This window comes from Takifugu rubripes, chromosome 22, assembly GCF_901000725.2.
Source record: "Takifugu rubripes chromosome 22, fTakRub1.2, whole genome shotgun sequence".
Lineage (NCBI taxonomy): Eukaryota > Metazoa > Chordata > Actinopteri > Tetraodontiformes > Tetraodontidae > Takifugu > Takifugu rubripes.
Genome location: NC_042306.1, coordinates 218,395 through 230,464, shown reverse-complemented (window position 1 = coordinate 230,464; position 12,070 = coordinate 218,395). Strand labels below are relative to the sequence as shown.

Below are 12,070 nucleotides of genomic sequence, written 5' to 3'. Positions count from 1 at the left end.
CTCTAACCCTACCCCTAACCCTACTGACCACACTGCACGTTCATCATACCCATGTTGCTATCAGTGAATTAGCGTCTGCTGATTTTGAGGACCTTCAGAGGACCTTTGCTGCTTTATCAACCATCCGGCGTCATCAGGGCTCCTCACAAGCACCATGTGTCTGAGCCGTAACCATGGCGCTGGTGAGAAGGGTGTAACAGCGGCCATGGCCTCTACGTCCAACTGGCAGCACGTTTCTCCACAGAGGTTAGCATCAGACACCAAAGTTCTATGTTTTTTCATGACTGGTCAGCCCGAGAGCTGCCCTCTGGTGGGTGTAGACAGGATTTCTGTTCCTATATCCATCTTTGACAGCCAGTCATCCCTGAACCACGGAAGTGATACTAAAATGGTGCTTTAATCAGAGGACACCTGCATCTGTAGGCAGCTGTTTCATCTCTAGCCACTTTAACATCACATAAACGGGATGAGGTTCATCTAAAATTTGCAAATAGGACATTTTTGGCCTCAATCTTCTGGTGATATTCATGCAGAGGTGGGAAAAGCATCATTAAACAACATGAATAATCCCACAATGTGTACAAGAAACAATCCGTCCCCTCTTTACCCAGTGACTCAGGTAACGTTGATGCACCCTTGGCCTGATATAAGAGATGTACGAGTGGCCCCCCAACCCTAAAACAGCAGATGAAAAAGCAGATTCCTCACAGTTCACCTGTAACGGAGATCAAATTAAAGTGTATGCTGCCAGAAGATAGGACATATCTAACTACTGGAGATGTGCAAACACGACAGTGGGAGCATCACTCTCGGTGTTCAGGCCTCGGACTCGGACTGGTCAGTGGTGACGCTGCCGTTCAACTCGCCCAGACCCGTCTGCTCCTGGATGTTGGTCATCTCGCCCACCAGAAAAGGTGGGAGATCCCCTCCTTTACTGCCTGCAGAGCTGCTCTCTGGCTGTGTGGCCGCCTGACCGATCAGGGTGGGTTCTTCATCCAGCCTGCTGGAGATGGACCAGTAGAGATGAGCGTCAAGTCTGGCTGCAGCCAATGAGAGTTCCCGTGCTGAGCAGGAGGGTGTGTCCACCTTAGAGGAGGGTTACAACAAACCAATGTAGCTTAGCTTAGTGCACACAACTGCATTCTATACACACACCTGTCTTTGTCTAACTTAGAGGAGGAACAGATCTGGCATAGCAACCCTAAGAAAGTTCAGCCCAAAGCTGTGCATGTGGGACACGTGAGGAGAGAAGAGGGACACGAGGTCTCCACAGTCCACCCTCTGGACCCTGGGGGTCAGAGGTCGCTGGTGGCCCCTGCTATGAAGTGCTGGTCAAAGGTGAGCTGACTGTCCTGGATGAGGACGGGTGCTGAGGCGAGGGGGGCAATTATTCATTTTGGATAATTGCTAATAATTAAATGAGATGAATATGGGGTGGTCGTGCCCACACCATTGATGAAGTGTGCACTGGCCGTGTCGTCTGCTTGGCCACTGGTGTCGGGGGTGTACACAGGTGGCCTTAGCACACACCCCGGTGGTGCCCTGGTGTTGCTTAAGGCCGGAGCCGAGGCTTTGTTCCGCTCAGTCCAAATAACGAGCATAACGAGGATCTGAAACAGGAGCATTTGAGTTTGAAAGGCCATCTTATTCATGTTATTGACCCAGTTAGCGACAGGACCGCTGGGTTGTGTTGTGTTCTGCTACAGCACACATGGAGGTGGAGACAGAAATAACCTTCTGCTGATCTGTCCAACATATAAAACCGGCGTCCCAAGCTGCTACTTCAACTGTGTGACTCTGAAACAGAGATCATATCAAAAAGAGCCGCCACCTGCCTGAGAAACGCAAGGCACACCTCTTACTGAATATCGGGATATTAAAAGAGCCAATGACCTTCTGGTACCGTGGACCACAGATAGGGGGACCTGATCCCCAAAGAGCTTTTATCTCCCTACCTCAAACGTGTGATGAAAGGCTCCATAGTCTACATCGAAGAAGCCCTCTGCCAGCGACATCATTGGGCTAAAGCGGTGCCCCCACAACACCTCCTCTGCCAGGTAGGAACTTCTCGCCTGGCACGTCATCCCTGCGCACAAATGGCAACATGACAAATGGAAAAAACAAGAAAATCGCTCGAGTCCTGCAGGTACGAGCAACCCTGCAGTGGAACCTTCTGCAGTGTCTTCATAAGGGACCAGTGTTTGGAGAAGGTTCTTCTTGTTGCTGTGAATTGTGCACATTGGTTTTCTCTTTGTCTCTATTGTTTAGTTCCGAGCTGTTCCAGGAGCTGTAGTTCTTCTTTGATATTGCGTATTGTTGAAGCTCTTCACTTCAGTGTTACATACATGGATCTATGTGGGGCGTGATGGCGGCCAGGCACCGGTTACTGGGCACGTACGTTAGCTTTTGTGCCCGTCGCTCTGTTTGTCTTAGATGACACGTTTCTTGTGAGGGTACTGAAGAACCCAAGTACACCGAGGTAAGTTGTGATATGTGCTTTTTGATTTTGCAGCGTTCCTCACCTGTTGCCTCCACCATTCCTTCTAGTATGACCACAATCTCAAAGTCCTCCTTCTCCAGCTGAGCTTGAGACATGTCCCAGAAAGGCGAGTGAGTGTCGATCTCATGGGAGATGACCAGTGGCGACACCAGGAAGAGCCGGTCATCACCTGTCTCAAAGCCCACACTGATGTCTGTTTGGTCCAGAGGAATAAATTCACCTGAAGGAGGCACAGATCAGGAGCCGTTATTTAGGATCATCACTATTGTTTGGAGTGTGTTGTGAGTGTGGCGAAGGCCTAGAAATACTGCGACAGGCCTCACAACAACCCTCACCCTCCTGAGTCTGTTTGGACTTGATGAGCTTGGCCCTCATGTTGGCTCCTACAATGTGGGAGCTCCGCAGGTCTCCCACCCGGAACATCAGACACAGCTTGTCATCTCTCAGGGAGATAACGGCATGTTTGGAGAACACCAGGGTCTCTGCCCGCTTGTTGGGCTGGGAGATCTTCACAAACATGCATCCAACCTGGACAGAGACACCAGATGATGGAGGAGATGTTTACCAGAACTGCACAGACAGAAGAGAGACACAAGGGTCCCAGGCTAATGAACTGAAGACCCATGCTGAGCGTTCCATGGTGGACCTCCTGTTGAGCTGTACCCATAAGTTCACTGAGCACAGGTGGGGTCCAAGAGGCCATGCAAGCTTTTACTGGTCCTGGTGTCATAATCCCTTTTTCTGTAGTCACTAAATGCTGCGGTGCTAAAGTCTAAAATACAATATTACAGGTTTCAGAAGCTGCAGGTCAGGAAATGATTTCTTCATCTATTTGAGGTCATCTTCAGTGGTGTGTGGTCCTGGGGCTCACCATGAAGGCATTGACCATTGAACCCAGAATGGCCTGCAGCAGCAGCAGCATGGTTCCGACTGGACACTGGTCGGTGATGACGCGGTGGCCGTAGCCAATGGTGGTTTCTGTCTCGATGGAGAAGAGGAAGGCCGAGATGAAGCTATTGACATTATTGACACACGGCGTCCAGTTGTCATCCCCCAGATGGTCCAGGTCCCCCCTTTAGGAAGAAAGGGAGCATTTAAGAACTGGAGGGCGGGTGACGCAGTGGGTGAGAAGAATGACAGGAGAGTGGTGCTCACATTCCCAGTGCCTGTCTCATCATATCTAACAATGCCATCATGATAATGCAGCATCTTCATTAGGACTGTGGGTTTGAGTCCACTACAGGCTGAAGACTCAGCAGGCTGGCTAATTCACAGCACAGGCAGACGGCTAATTAATGAAAGTGCCGTCAAGTCACTTATCTAATCTAGAATTCTGGACCAGTGTTGGAGACCAGTGTTGGAGATCTCTGGCACTGTTCTGCACTTCAGACCTTTAGGAGACGAGATGAGCTGCTGAGCTGCAGCTCCTCCTGCTGAAGCGTGATGTCAGGTTTAGCTCTTCTTGGCCACCTTTTTAAGCTTCCATTGCACAAATGTCTTCCAATGTTCTTCCCTTACAAGCAGCAATGCCGTCAATCTCTTACACGAAAACATCACATTTCATCATTTTTTCTTCCTGATGTTCTTTTTGCTTTGCTGATTGTTTTTATGTGTTTGACTGTTCGCCAGGTAAGATTTGGGCTCCAACATTGTATCAAAGTGTGCTTTGGCTTTTTATTCTCCAAAGTTTAGTGAAGAATGAGCTGAAGAAGTTCCCTCCTCTAAAGCAGTCGTACCTGCAGTAGGCTATGAGGTACCAGATGGCCCCAAAAAAGAGCCATGTGACAGCATAGGCCATGACGAAGACGAAGAGTGAGCAGCGCCAGTTGAGGTCCACCAGGGTGGTGAAGATGTCCGTCAGGTAGCGGTAGGTCTCCTGCATGTTCCCATGCTGGACATTACAGCGACCGTTCTTCTCCACGTAGCGCTGCCTCTTACGTCGAGCCCGGGCTGGGACGGGACGGCGGGCGTCGACATGTCAAACAGGGGGCGGAGAAAGACGAGTGTGAGTTTAGGAGATGAAATGATGAATGAAACCAGTCGCATGGGAAATACAGCTGCCACCACCATTAGCATACGTGCGAGGGACAGAAGAGCACAGCTCAAAATAGAAAAGAAAATCAGCATCAATCAGCAGAAACGAGTGTTCTTGTCCTTCCTGTGTCATCAGAGACACCGTAGTGGTTCTTAGGATTGTGTAGCGGGGGCTCACTCAGTGTAATTAACTAACATTAATCACGTTCTTGGGTTCATGACAGACTGTGATGATGAGCTCGTCCTGGACCGAAGGACGGAAACACATAAGGCTAGATGATCGTGTCTCTGGTCGTTGTCCTGGTGATTTAGTCTCTTTTGTAGTGGTGTCGACCTTTAACTGAAAGCCTGCCACTAGATGGTCCTGACATGATAGGCTGTAACAATCTATTCTGTATGTTGAGATCTTGAAGCACCTCCAAGGAGCCCTGCCCCTCCCCTCAAACAGGTCTGCTCGCCTTTTGAGGAGGGCCTGATCCAGGAGACACGTCTCACAGCGTCTGGCCTCATCAGCCTCGAGCCTCTAGGAAATCACTACTCACCCCATCCAAATCGCCCCCTCTCCTTTTCTGGGCCCTGCGTTTTCTTCCGGGGCTGATTGGCGTTGGCCTCCCGCTCTGCCAGCTTGGCCTGGAACGACCTGTTGACCTTGGCAGCGGGGGGCGCGGTCTCCGTGGTGACGACGTGGCCCAGCTCCTCCGACACATTACAGACCCCGGTAGAGACTTGAACTTCCTTGCCATCCCCCTGATCTTCCACAGGCAGCGAGAGGGAGTCGGGCCGAGAGGGAAAGAGTGAGTTTTCCATCGCCATGGTTGTGGCAGGTGCCCGGTGGACGTGAATCTTGCCTAAGGTCCACTGGCTACTGATTGGACCATTTGTTTGCTCGATGGAAGCCTGGAACACGAGACGAAGACAACAGTGCGTCAGAGCAGTTCAGCAGCAAATGGAGAAGCGAGGAGCCCACCCTGAGTCCTGCTGGGTCACCCTGAGGAACACCGTTCTATACTCAGAGGAACCCAAAAGTCAGCCGATACATCATCAACACTGATCACGACCTGGAAACAGGGGAGCCACTGAAGAGCCGAGTTCCGGTGCACCATTAGTGCAGCTGTGTATCTTCCATGAGTGATTTTCTCTGAAGTCTGGTTGGTTCCCCACCCCCACCCCCACCCCCAGGTCCTCGGTATTCTTAGCACTGTTTGATATGTCGTCTATATGTGTTCTCTGAAACTGTGTTAAAAATGTATCCAGGTTTTAAAAGAGAGCGAGAGCTGCAGGAAAATGGAGTCGAGCTGCGTGCAGCATGTGTGCATCCATCTGGGCGCGTGTGATGGAGGCAGAGGACCGATGGTGTCCAATGACGCACTACGCTTGATGGATGCATCACAAACAGTCCGTTATTCGGGCAACAGGCTGCTTACCTGCCGGATGAACGCACTCTTACCTGCTCACAGCAGCAGCATGCGGAGGGTTCAGAAACAGAAAAATCCAAGTGTGGTCCAAGAACGAACCGCGGTCGGTAGCCTTAGATCACGGACTCCCATTTGTGCTGGTTCCCAGCGCCGCAGCATCCGTGCGCTCGTTGTTCCCCCCTCTGCAGTGAAAAGAGAGCGTTGCCATCGGAGTCCAGAGGACTGATCACGTCCAACACACAGCACGGCATAGGTACCACAGATATGGACGCACGAAATGGTGGCCACGGCCGCCTCAGCGGAGCATCTCCTGGAGTCGGTCAGGTGTGGAGCACTGAGCGGGGGGGGCGATGCCATCAGCCCAGCCCCCTGCACACCCTGCCTGCTTCTCTTTCCGCCCCCTCCTCTCAGCCTTTAGTCACTGTTCAGGATCAATGTGGTTTGTGACGCAAACACTGCCTTTGCTCCTCATTCTAATATGACAATACAGGCAGCGCACCAAACATGCGTCAGTTTTTATGTTTTGGTTTTCATAGTGTTTATGTTCTTCAGTTAAAAGAAGGAATCTACGCACACTCCTGGAAACTATGCTCGGTGACGCCGTATCGCATCATCGGTCGCGTCAACGACGTGGAGAACGAGCCCGGGCGATGGCTGCTGTTCACCCGCCGGCCTCTAGGCGGCGCTCGAGGCGGCGCTGTGGAGCCCTTTTCCAACATGTCGGTGTACGGACCTGTCGTGAAAATTCACCCAGTTGTTCTTTCTTCTATCTGCGACTCTTACGAGCGCAGAAATGAGGGAGCCAGTCGTGTGATCGGGACTCTGCTTGGTGAGTAGAAGCCGGGGCCCTTTATTTGTGGGCTCCGCTCCGCGTTCCGGTAGAATAGGTGATGCTGTGGAGCTAATGCTAGCTTAGCTGCTAACGCACGTTTGTGTCAGCGATAGCAGCTAGTGAACAGATAGCATGGTTTAAAACGTTGCCTTGGCTTTTAATACATATATCTTATAGCAACCAATGTATCGGTTTATGTTTTTGATGAATGTATTTCGTGAGCGTGCTAACAAACCAAGTTACTGGCTCAGTAGGTCGCACAGCTTCATGCTGTTTTTCTCTCAGGTACCATCGACAAGCACTCGATCGAGGTCACCAACTGCTTTTCTGTTCCCCACAACGAGTCCGAAGATGAGGTTTGTATTCTACAGGATTTAATACGTAGTATGAAGATCAGACCAGTGGGAGAGAGGACATAAACAGAGCAGACCTTTAATCACCGAGCCCTGGTGCAGCATTAGCATGGAGCTTAATTAAAATACCCAGAATGAGTGATATTTTTAAGGACTTTTCCCCAACAGGTTGCTGTGGACATGGAGTTTGCCAAAAACATGTACGAGCTCCACAAGAGGGTGTCGCCCACAGAGATCATTGTTGGATGGTCAGTCATTTGGTTATGTTTCAGATGTCTTCAGGGAATTTCATGGAAGCCAAAACATACAGTCAAAGTTATCCTCGCAGGTACGCAACAGGATTTGATATCACGGAGCATTCCGTGCTCATCCATGAGTACTACAGCCGGGAAGCCTCTAACCCCATTCACCTGACCATTGATACGTCACTACAGAGCGGCAAGATGAACATCCGCGCCTACGTCAGGTCAAGTGATGCTCCCCACTGTGTGTGTGTGTGTGTGTGTGTGTGTGTGTGTGTGTGTGAGAGAGAGAGAGAGAGAGAGAGAGTGAGTGTGTGTGTGTGTGTGAGAGAGAGAGAGTGAGTGTGTGTTGCAGGCAGCATGTGGAACTGCTTTTGTTTCTCTCCTGTGTAGTGCTCAGATGGGTGTGCCAGGCAGGACGGTGGGTGTTATGTTCACCCCACTGAGTGTCAAATACATTTACTTTGACACGGAGAGGATAGGCGGTAAGCTTTCGGGACAGAACAATCACCTTTTTGAACGTGCAGTAGATTTTCTGCAGTATGCTGTCATTTGTTTTGCAGTGGACCTGCTCCAGAGGACCCGTGTCGTGCCCAGTCGCAGCAAGGGGCTGACCTCTGACCTGTCCCAGGTGGCTGGTTCTGCAGCCAGGATACAGGACATGTTGTCAACTGTACTTGAGTACATTGAGGATGTGCTGGTGAGCATTACATTGGTCACGTCTCCATTTTAATCGTTTCCCAGACGCTTTTGTCCAGAGCAGCTCACAGTGAGAGACACAATCAGGCCAGTGTGAGAAAACTGTGAATCAAACACTCGTTTCCAGTCCTGAAGCACCTAAAGGTGCTGCTAGCAAGGACCAGAGCAGAGCCGTGGAGGGCCAAATAACCAGGAGAGGGACGGAGAAAGGACACGTGCTGTTAGCAGAGCAGTGAGGAACAACTCAACTATTGGGACTATTTGTTTAGAAGTTTAGTCAGAACGACCTGAAAGTGCCCAGCTCAACCTTTGTTCCAACATAGTCCACTTTCTGTGTTGCCTGGCAACGTAGCGGCTGCACTTGGGAAGGTCCGCACGGGTGGCGGCTAATGTGGCTTTGCTGTGTCTCAGGCTGGGAAAGTGGCAGCAGACAACAGCGTGGGCCGCTTCCTGACGGACCTGGTCAACAAAGTTCCCACCATCTCCCCTGAAGACTTTGAGAACATGCTTAATTCCAACATCAATGTAAGTTCCCTGGAGCTCGTGTTCGGGCTTCCTGGCTGCAGCAACGCAGCAGAATTCCGCTGAAATGTTACTTTCTCTCCGTTCTTCCTTCATCACGTCTACCTTTAGCAGAACTGTGGTGGATTGCGTCAACAGTCTGATTTTGTGTGCTTGTTGCAGGACCTGCTGATGGTGACCTACCTGGCTAACCTGACCCAGGCACAGATCTCTCTGAACGAGAAGCTGGTCCTGCTCTGAGGGCTTTCTTCAGTCATTCATATTTAATGTTTGTATTCTTGTTTGGCTGAGATGAATAAAGACGTTAAAGAGTCCAGCGGGCTTCGTGTTTGGCTCCCAGCTGTTGCTGCTGTAGAACTGACCGTATGGAAGATCTATCAGGAGCTGCTGTCACATGACTGCACGCTCAACACGGCCGCACGCTTCCTGTTCCTAGGGCGCGTTTCAAACGGCTCTTTCATGTCATCCAGGTTTCACCGGCGTGACCTTCCACAGATGTTCAGCTTTATAAAGCTGCCACTTGAAACGATGTTCTAGTTTATGGTGGGAGCTGGACATCACGAGTTAAGGCACTAACTACTGTTGCGTAAAACGGGAATTTTATTCACTTTCAGGAGAATTCTACATTCAGATCAGTGGCAGGATTGAAAGTTCAGCCCTCGTGAGGGTCCATCCTCACCCTGAGTTCCATGTGCCGTGCAGAAACGTGCACAGGTGTGAGCGCGGGGGCTCTCAGTGCTGACTGCCCCCCTCGGACCCTCCGTCACCGTCCTGGCCGGCTCTTCTCGCCGGCTTCAGGAGGCTCTCCACCGCGGCGTAGGCGTGCACGGCGCGCTCGTACACGGACTCTCCGGTGGATTTGGCGACGGCAGCGGCTTTGTCCGGGTAATAGAGGGAGGCGCTCAGGGTCATCAGGCCGGCTGGGTACACCAGCTTCTTCATCCTAGAGCCCCGGGCCAGGAGGAGCCCCACGAGTCCGGTGAAGCCAATTATTCCAGCACGGGGATAGAGGTCCTGCGGGGGGTTCTTCAGGTATACGTAGGCCTCATTTCCAAACCGAGAGGCACTCTGGAGTCTGGGCTCGATTTTCTTAAAGGTGACCCGACACCACTCGGTGTATGGCTCCACTGACCTCCGGAGGGTGGCGACACTCTCCTCCAGCTGACCCGCTTCAGGCTCCACGTCCCGGGGCTTCTGCTGAACGGGAGCGGGGTACAGAGACAGCTGGTCCAGGGCCAACGGGGCGCCGTGCTCCCCGCCTCCGGCTGCAGCAAACACAGTGATCGGCGACACACACCCGGACCCCCGCATGGCTCCACTGTCACCTTCAGCATGAGCGCCGGAGCCCGTGACGTCACTACGGCGTCTAACGAGGGACACACCATTGGTCACAGCGACTTTGACGGACGCGCGCATCAAGTTTTTCAACCCTTTGACGACCGTCTGAGAGGGATGTTTGTTAGTACGTGCTCATGAAACACTTTACTGTTGCTAATTACAAAATACATATATGAATATATGTAATCAGGCAGATTCGGGGACGGCTGTGTGAAAGTCCTGTTGATTTAGCCATGATGCTTAAAGATCAAAGGATCAAAATACACATGAGCTTTGATTTTGAGGAACATAAAATGTTATGACTGTGCTACGTTTGAATTACATTGCTCAACCCCGTCACAGCTAAAGAAAGACCAACTACACCTGTTTCACCTTGTCAGTCAATACAGGTGCCACATTTAGCAGTTTAAAGACACTTGAAGACACTTGAAGACACTTGTCTCCTTACTGACACCCCATCCTCAATCCTGCTAATCTCATGCATCAGTGCATTCCAGGCTCGACCCAGCAGCTGGTTTGTCTGTGACGTCACTGGTTCCCACGACAACAGGCAAACGGAAGCTTTGCGCCTGTGTTTTGTGTTGTCCCTGAGCTACACATCCATTTTCCTAGCGTTGAGGGAACATAGGGGGCATTGTGATGGACAGTCTGGGACTGCTCTCTGGCCAGAGCCTGCAGGCTCTGTCTAACCTGCTGTCCCCACAGGAGGAGCACAGGAGAGACGAGTGTCAGGTAAGGCTGGAAAGCTGCTGGGGCTCACTGACACTTGTGTCCAGTACATCACCCTTTAGCTGAATTAGCTCTAGAGGCTAACAGTGACTTTGGTTCTCAGCAGAATGTGCCAGCCAACTTGGGCCCTGGACACATTGGCCCCCAGGCTGCACAGACTAAAGACGGTAGTTTCTTGTTCCTCCATGTGATGTTTTAGTGTGATATATAGATTGTTAAGTTTGGAGGAGCCATATGGTGCGTTCCAAATCTCTTTCAGTGTCCAGTGCCTGTTTACACAAGGACAGCAAAGATATTTGGAGTGAGGAGGAGGTGGCTGAGGGCCCCCAGTACGAAGAGCACCATGATTCCCGAGCACAGCCCGAGTGAGTCCATCTGTCTGTCCCCGGTTTCGCTGCGTTGTCTCTGTCACTTATATCTCAGTGTTCAGGTATGAAATAGTCCTGAAGCAGACTTTGGGGACTGAAGACCTGTTCCTGGGTCTGTCTGGAAAAGACCCGTCCTCCATGAGCTGTGAAGCCCTGCTGGTGAGTTCTGGCACATGTTGTTTGAGAACAATGATAGATCAAATGTAACAATGTCCAAAGGCGCGATGACGGACCGCACACGAGCCCGGACCGGACCGGACCGGGCCGGACCGGACCGGGCCGGACCATGAGCAAGACTTGATTGGATTCCATCCAGGCAGAAGCACCTTGCTGATGGCGCTTCATTTGCAAATGAGCAGAGCACATTTCAAATAAATAAAAGCAGAAAATGCAGGGAATCGAACCAAACGGTGAACTCTGGAGGTCACAGGTAAAAGGTGTAAAAGGAGGAGTCAGCAGGTGTGTGAAACACCTGTGGGCAGGTGTGTGAAACACCTGTGGGCCAGTCACACGTATCTGATCCAGCATTAAAGTGCCTTTATTTTCGTGCACAGGTGAAAATCAAACTGCCAGACACCAAAGCTGCAGAGGTGTTTCTGGAGGTGAAAGACAAGTTCCTTGATCTGCGGACAGCTAAATAGTAAGTTTTACCAGCTGAACTCAGCCTTGTGGGCGACCGTGGTCCTCCTCACCACCCCGGTGCCGTGGTCCTCCTCACCACCCCGGTGCTGTCTCCAGTAGGCTGGGCCTCCACCTGCCTCAGCCCGTCCACGGAGACAGAGGAACCGCTCGCTTCTGCGGGGAGGCGCAGGAGCTGCAGGTGACTCTGCCCATGCAGCGTCCGCTGGGGTTCCTCTGCAGGCAGTGAGGGAATCCAGGCTCCACCCACGCACCTTCCCAGTGTTGTGTTACACACAGGTGCACGTTAGTGAGTCGTGTGCACGGCTGATGCACAAACACCTGTGGAAGATGGAAACGGGAGTGAGGACACCTCAACATGCTGGCAAAACAGGAGAAAATATCTGAAATCAAGTGTGA

General features: G+C 51.4%; 4 protein-coding genes across 7 annotated transcripts; 2 read left to right on the top strand and 2 right to left on the bottom strand.

Moving 5' to 3' along the window:
• kcnj9 (potassium inwardly rectifying channel subfamily J member 9) lies at window positions 1–6,539 on the bottom strand. Of its 2 annotated transcripts, none has more exons than XM_029831088.1 (9): window positions 6,207–6,539; window positions 5,982–6,131; window positions 5,077–5,431; window positions 4,237–4,450; window positions 3,372–3,573; window positions 2,836–3,028; window positions 2,523–2,720; window positions 1,956–2,086; window positions 1–1,086 (listed from the first exon to the last, which is right to left on the bottom strand). In XM_029831088.1, exons 3-9 carry the CDS (start codon window positions 5,345–5,347, stop codon window positions 817–819), a joined length of 1,479 nt encoding a protein of 492 aa, XP_029686948.1. In that variant the 5' UTR covers window positions 5,348–5,431; window positions 5,982–6,131; window positions 6,207–6,539; the 3' UTR covers window positions 1–816. The 2 variants fall into 2 exon arrangements, with proteins under 2 accessions (XP_029686948.1, XP_003976565.1); XM_003976516.2 differs by having other exon boundaries at window positions 6,224–6,539.
• Window positions 6,540–6,616: 77 nt separating this feature from the next.
• Window positions 6,617–8,911, top strand: eif3f (eukaryotic translation initiation factor 3, subunit F). Its single transcript, XM_003976513.3, has 8 exons — window positions 6,617–6,778; window positions 7,067–7,137; window positions 7,303–7,382; window positions 7,463–7,600; window positions 7,770–7,861; window positions 7,940–8,076; window positions 8,487–8,600; window positions 8,760–8,911. Exons 1-8 carry the CDS (start codon window positions 6,667–6,669, stop codon window positions 8,835–8,837), a joined length of 822 nt encoding a protein of 273 aa, XP_003976562.1. The 5' UTR covers window positions 6,617–6,666; the 3' UTR covers window positions 8,838–8,911.
• Window positions 8,912–9,174: 263 nt separating this feature from the next.
• Window positions 9,175–9,980, bottom strand: LOC101069010 (MICOS complex subunit MIC26-like). The gene has a single exon (XM_003976515.3). It carries the CDS (start codon window positions 9,906–9,908, stop codon window positions 9,330–9,332), a length of 579 nt encoding a protein of 192 aa, XP_003976564.2. The 5' UTR covers window positions 9,909–9,980; the 3' UTR covers window positions 9,175–9,329.
• Window positions 9,981–10,405: 425 nt separating this feature from the next.
• dnaaf6 (dynein axonemal assembly factor 6) lies at window positions 10,406–12,070 on the top strand. 3 transcript variants are annotated; one of them, XM_029831092.1, is made up of 6 exons: window positions 10,406–10,667; window positions 10,768–10,831; window positions 10,924–11,029; window positions 11,095–11,191; window positions 11,587–11,672; window positions 11,774–12,070. In XM_029831092.1, coding segments are annotated over exons 1-6 (447 nt in total). In that variant the 5' UTR covers window positions 10,406–10,574; the 3' UTR covers window positions 11,775–12,070. The 3 variants fall into 3 exon arrangements, with proteins under 3 accessions (XP_029686952.1, XP_003976563.1, XP_029686951.1); XM_003976514.3 differs by having other exon boundaries at window positions 10,408–10,667; window positions 10,771–10,831; window positions 11,771–12,070; XM_029831091.1 differs by having other exon boundaries at window positions 10,409–10,667; window positions 11,771–12,070.

Coding starts and splice junctions, on each gene's coding strand:
- kcnj9 (XM_029831088.1), bottom strand. CDS start 5,347: ATGGCGATGGAAAACTCACTCTTTCCCTCTCGGCCCGACTCCCTCTCG. Junction 4,451..5,076: donor GAGGGGGCGATTTGGATGGG/GTGAGTAGTGAT, acceptor GTCCCGTCCCAG/CCCGGGCTCGACGTAAGAGG. Junction 2,087..2,522: donor AGGAATGGTGGAGGCAACAG/GTGAGGAACGCT, acceptor ATTTGTGCGCAG/GGATGACGTGCCAGGCGAGA.
- dnaaf6 (XM_029831091.1), top strand. CDS start 10,575: ATGGACAGTCTGGGACTGCTCTCTGGCCAGAGCCTGCAGGCTCTGTCT. Junction 11,192..11,586: donor TGAGCTGTGAAGCCCTGCTG/GTGAGTTCTGGC, acceptor TTTCGTGCACAG/GTGAAAATCAAACTGCCAGA. Junction 11,673..11,770: donor GATCTGCGGACAGCTAAATA/GTAAGTTTTACC, acceptor TGCTGTCTCCAG/TAGGCTGGGCCTCCACCTGC.
- LOC101069010 (XM_003976515.3), bottom strand. CDS start 9,908: ATGCGGGGGTCCGGGTGTGTGTCGCCGATCACTGTGTTTGCTGCAGCC.
- eif3f (XM_003976513.3), top strand. CDS start 6,667: ATGTCGGTGTACGGACCTGTCGTGAAAATTCACCCAGTTGTTCTTTCT. Junction 7,138..7,302: donor ACAACGAGTCCGAAGATGAG/GTTTGTATTCTA, acceptor TTTCCCCAACAG/GTTGCTGTGGACATGGAGTT. Junction 8,077..8,486: donor AGTACATTGAGGATGTGCTG/GTGAGCATTACA, acceptor GCTGTGTCTCAG/GCTGGGAAAGTGGCAGCAGA.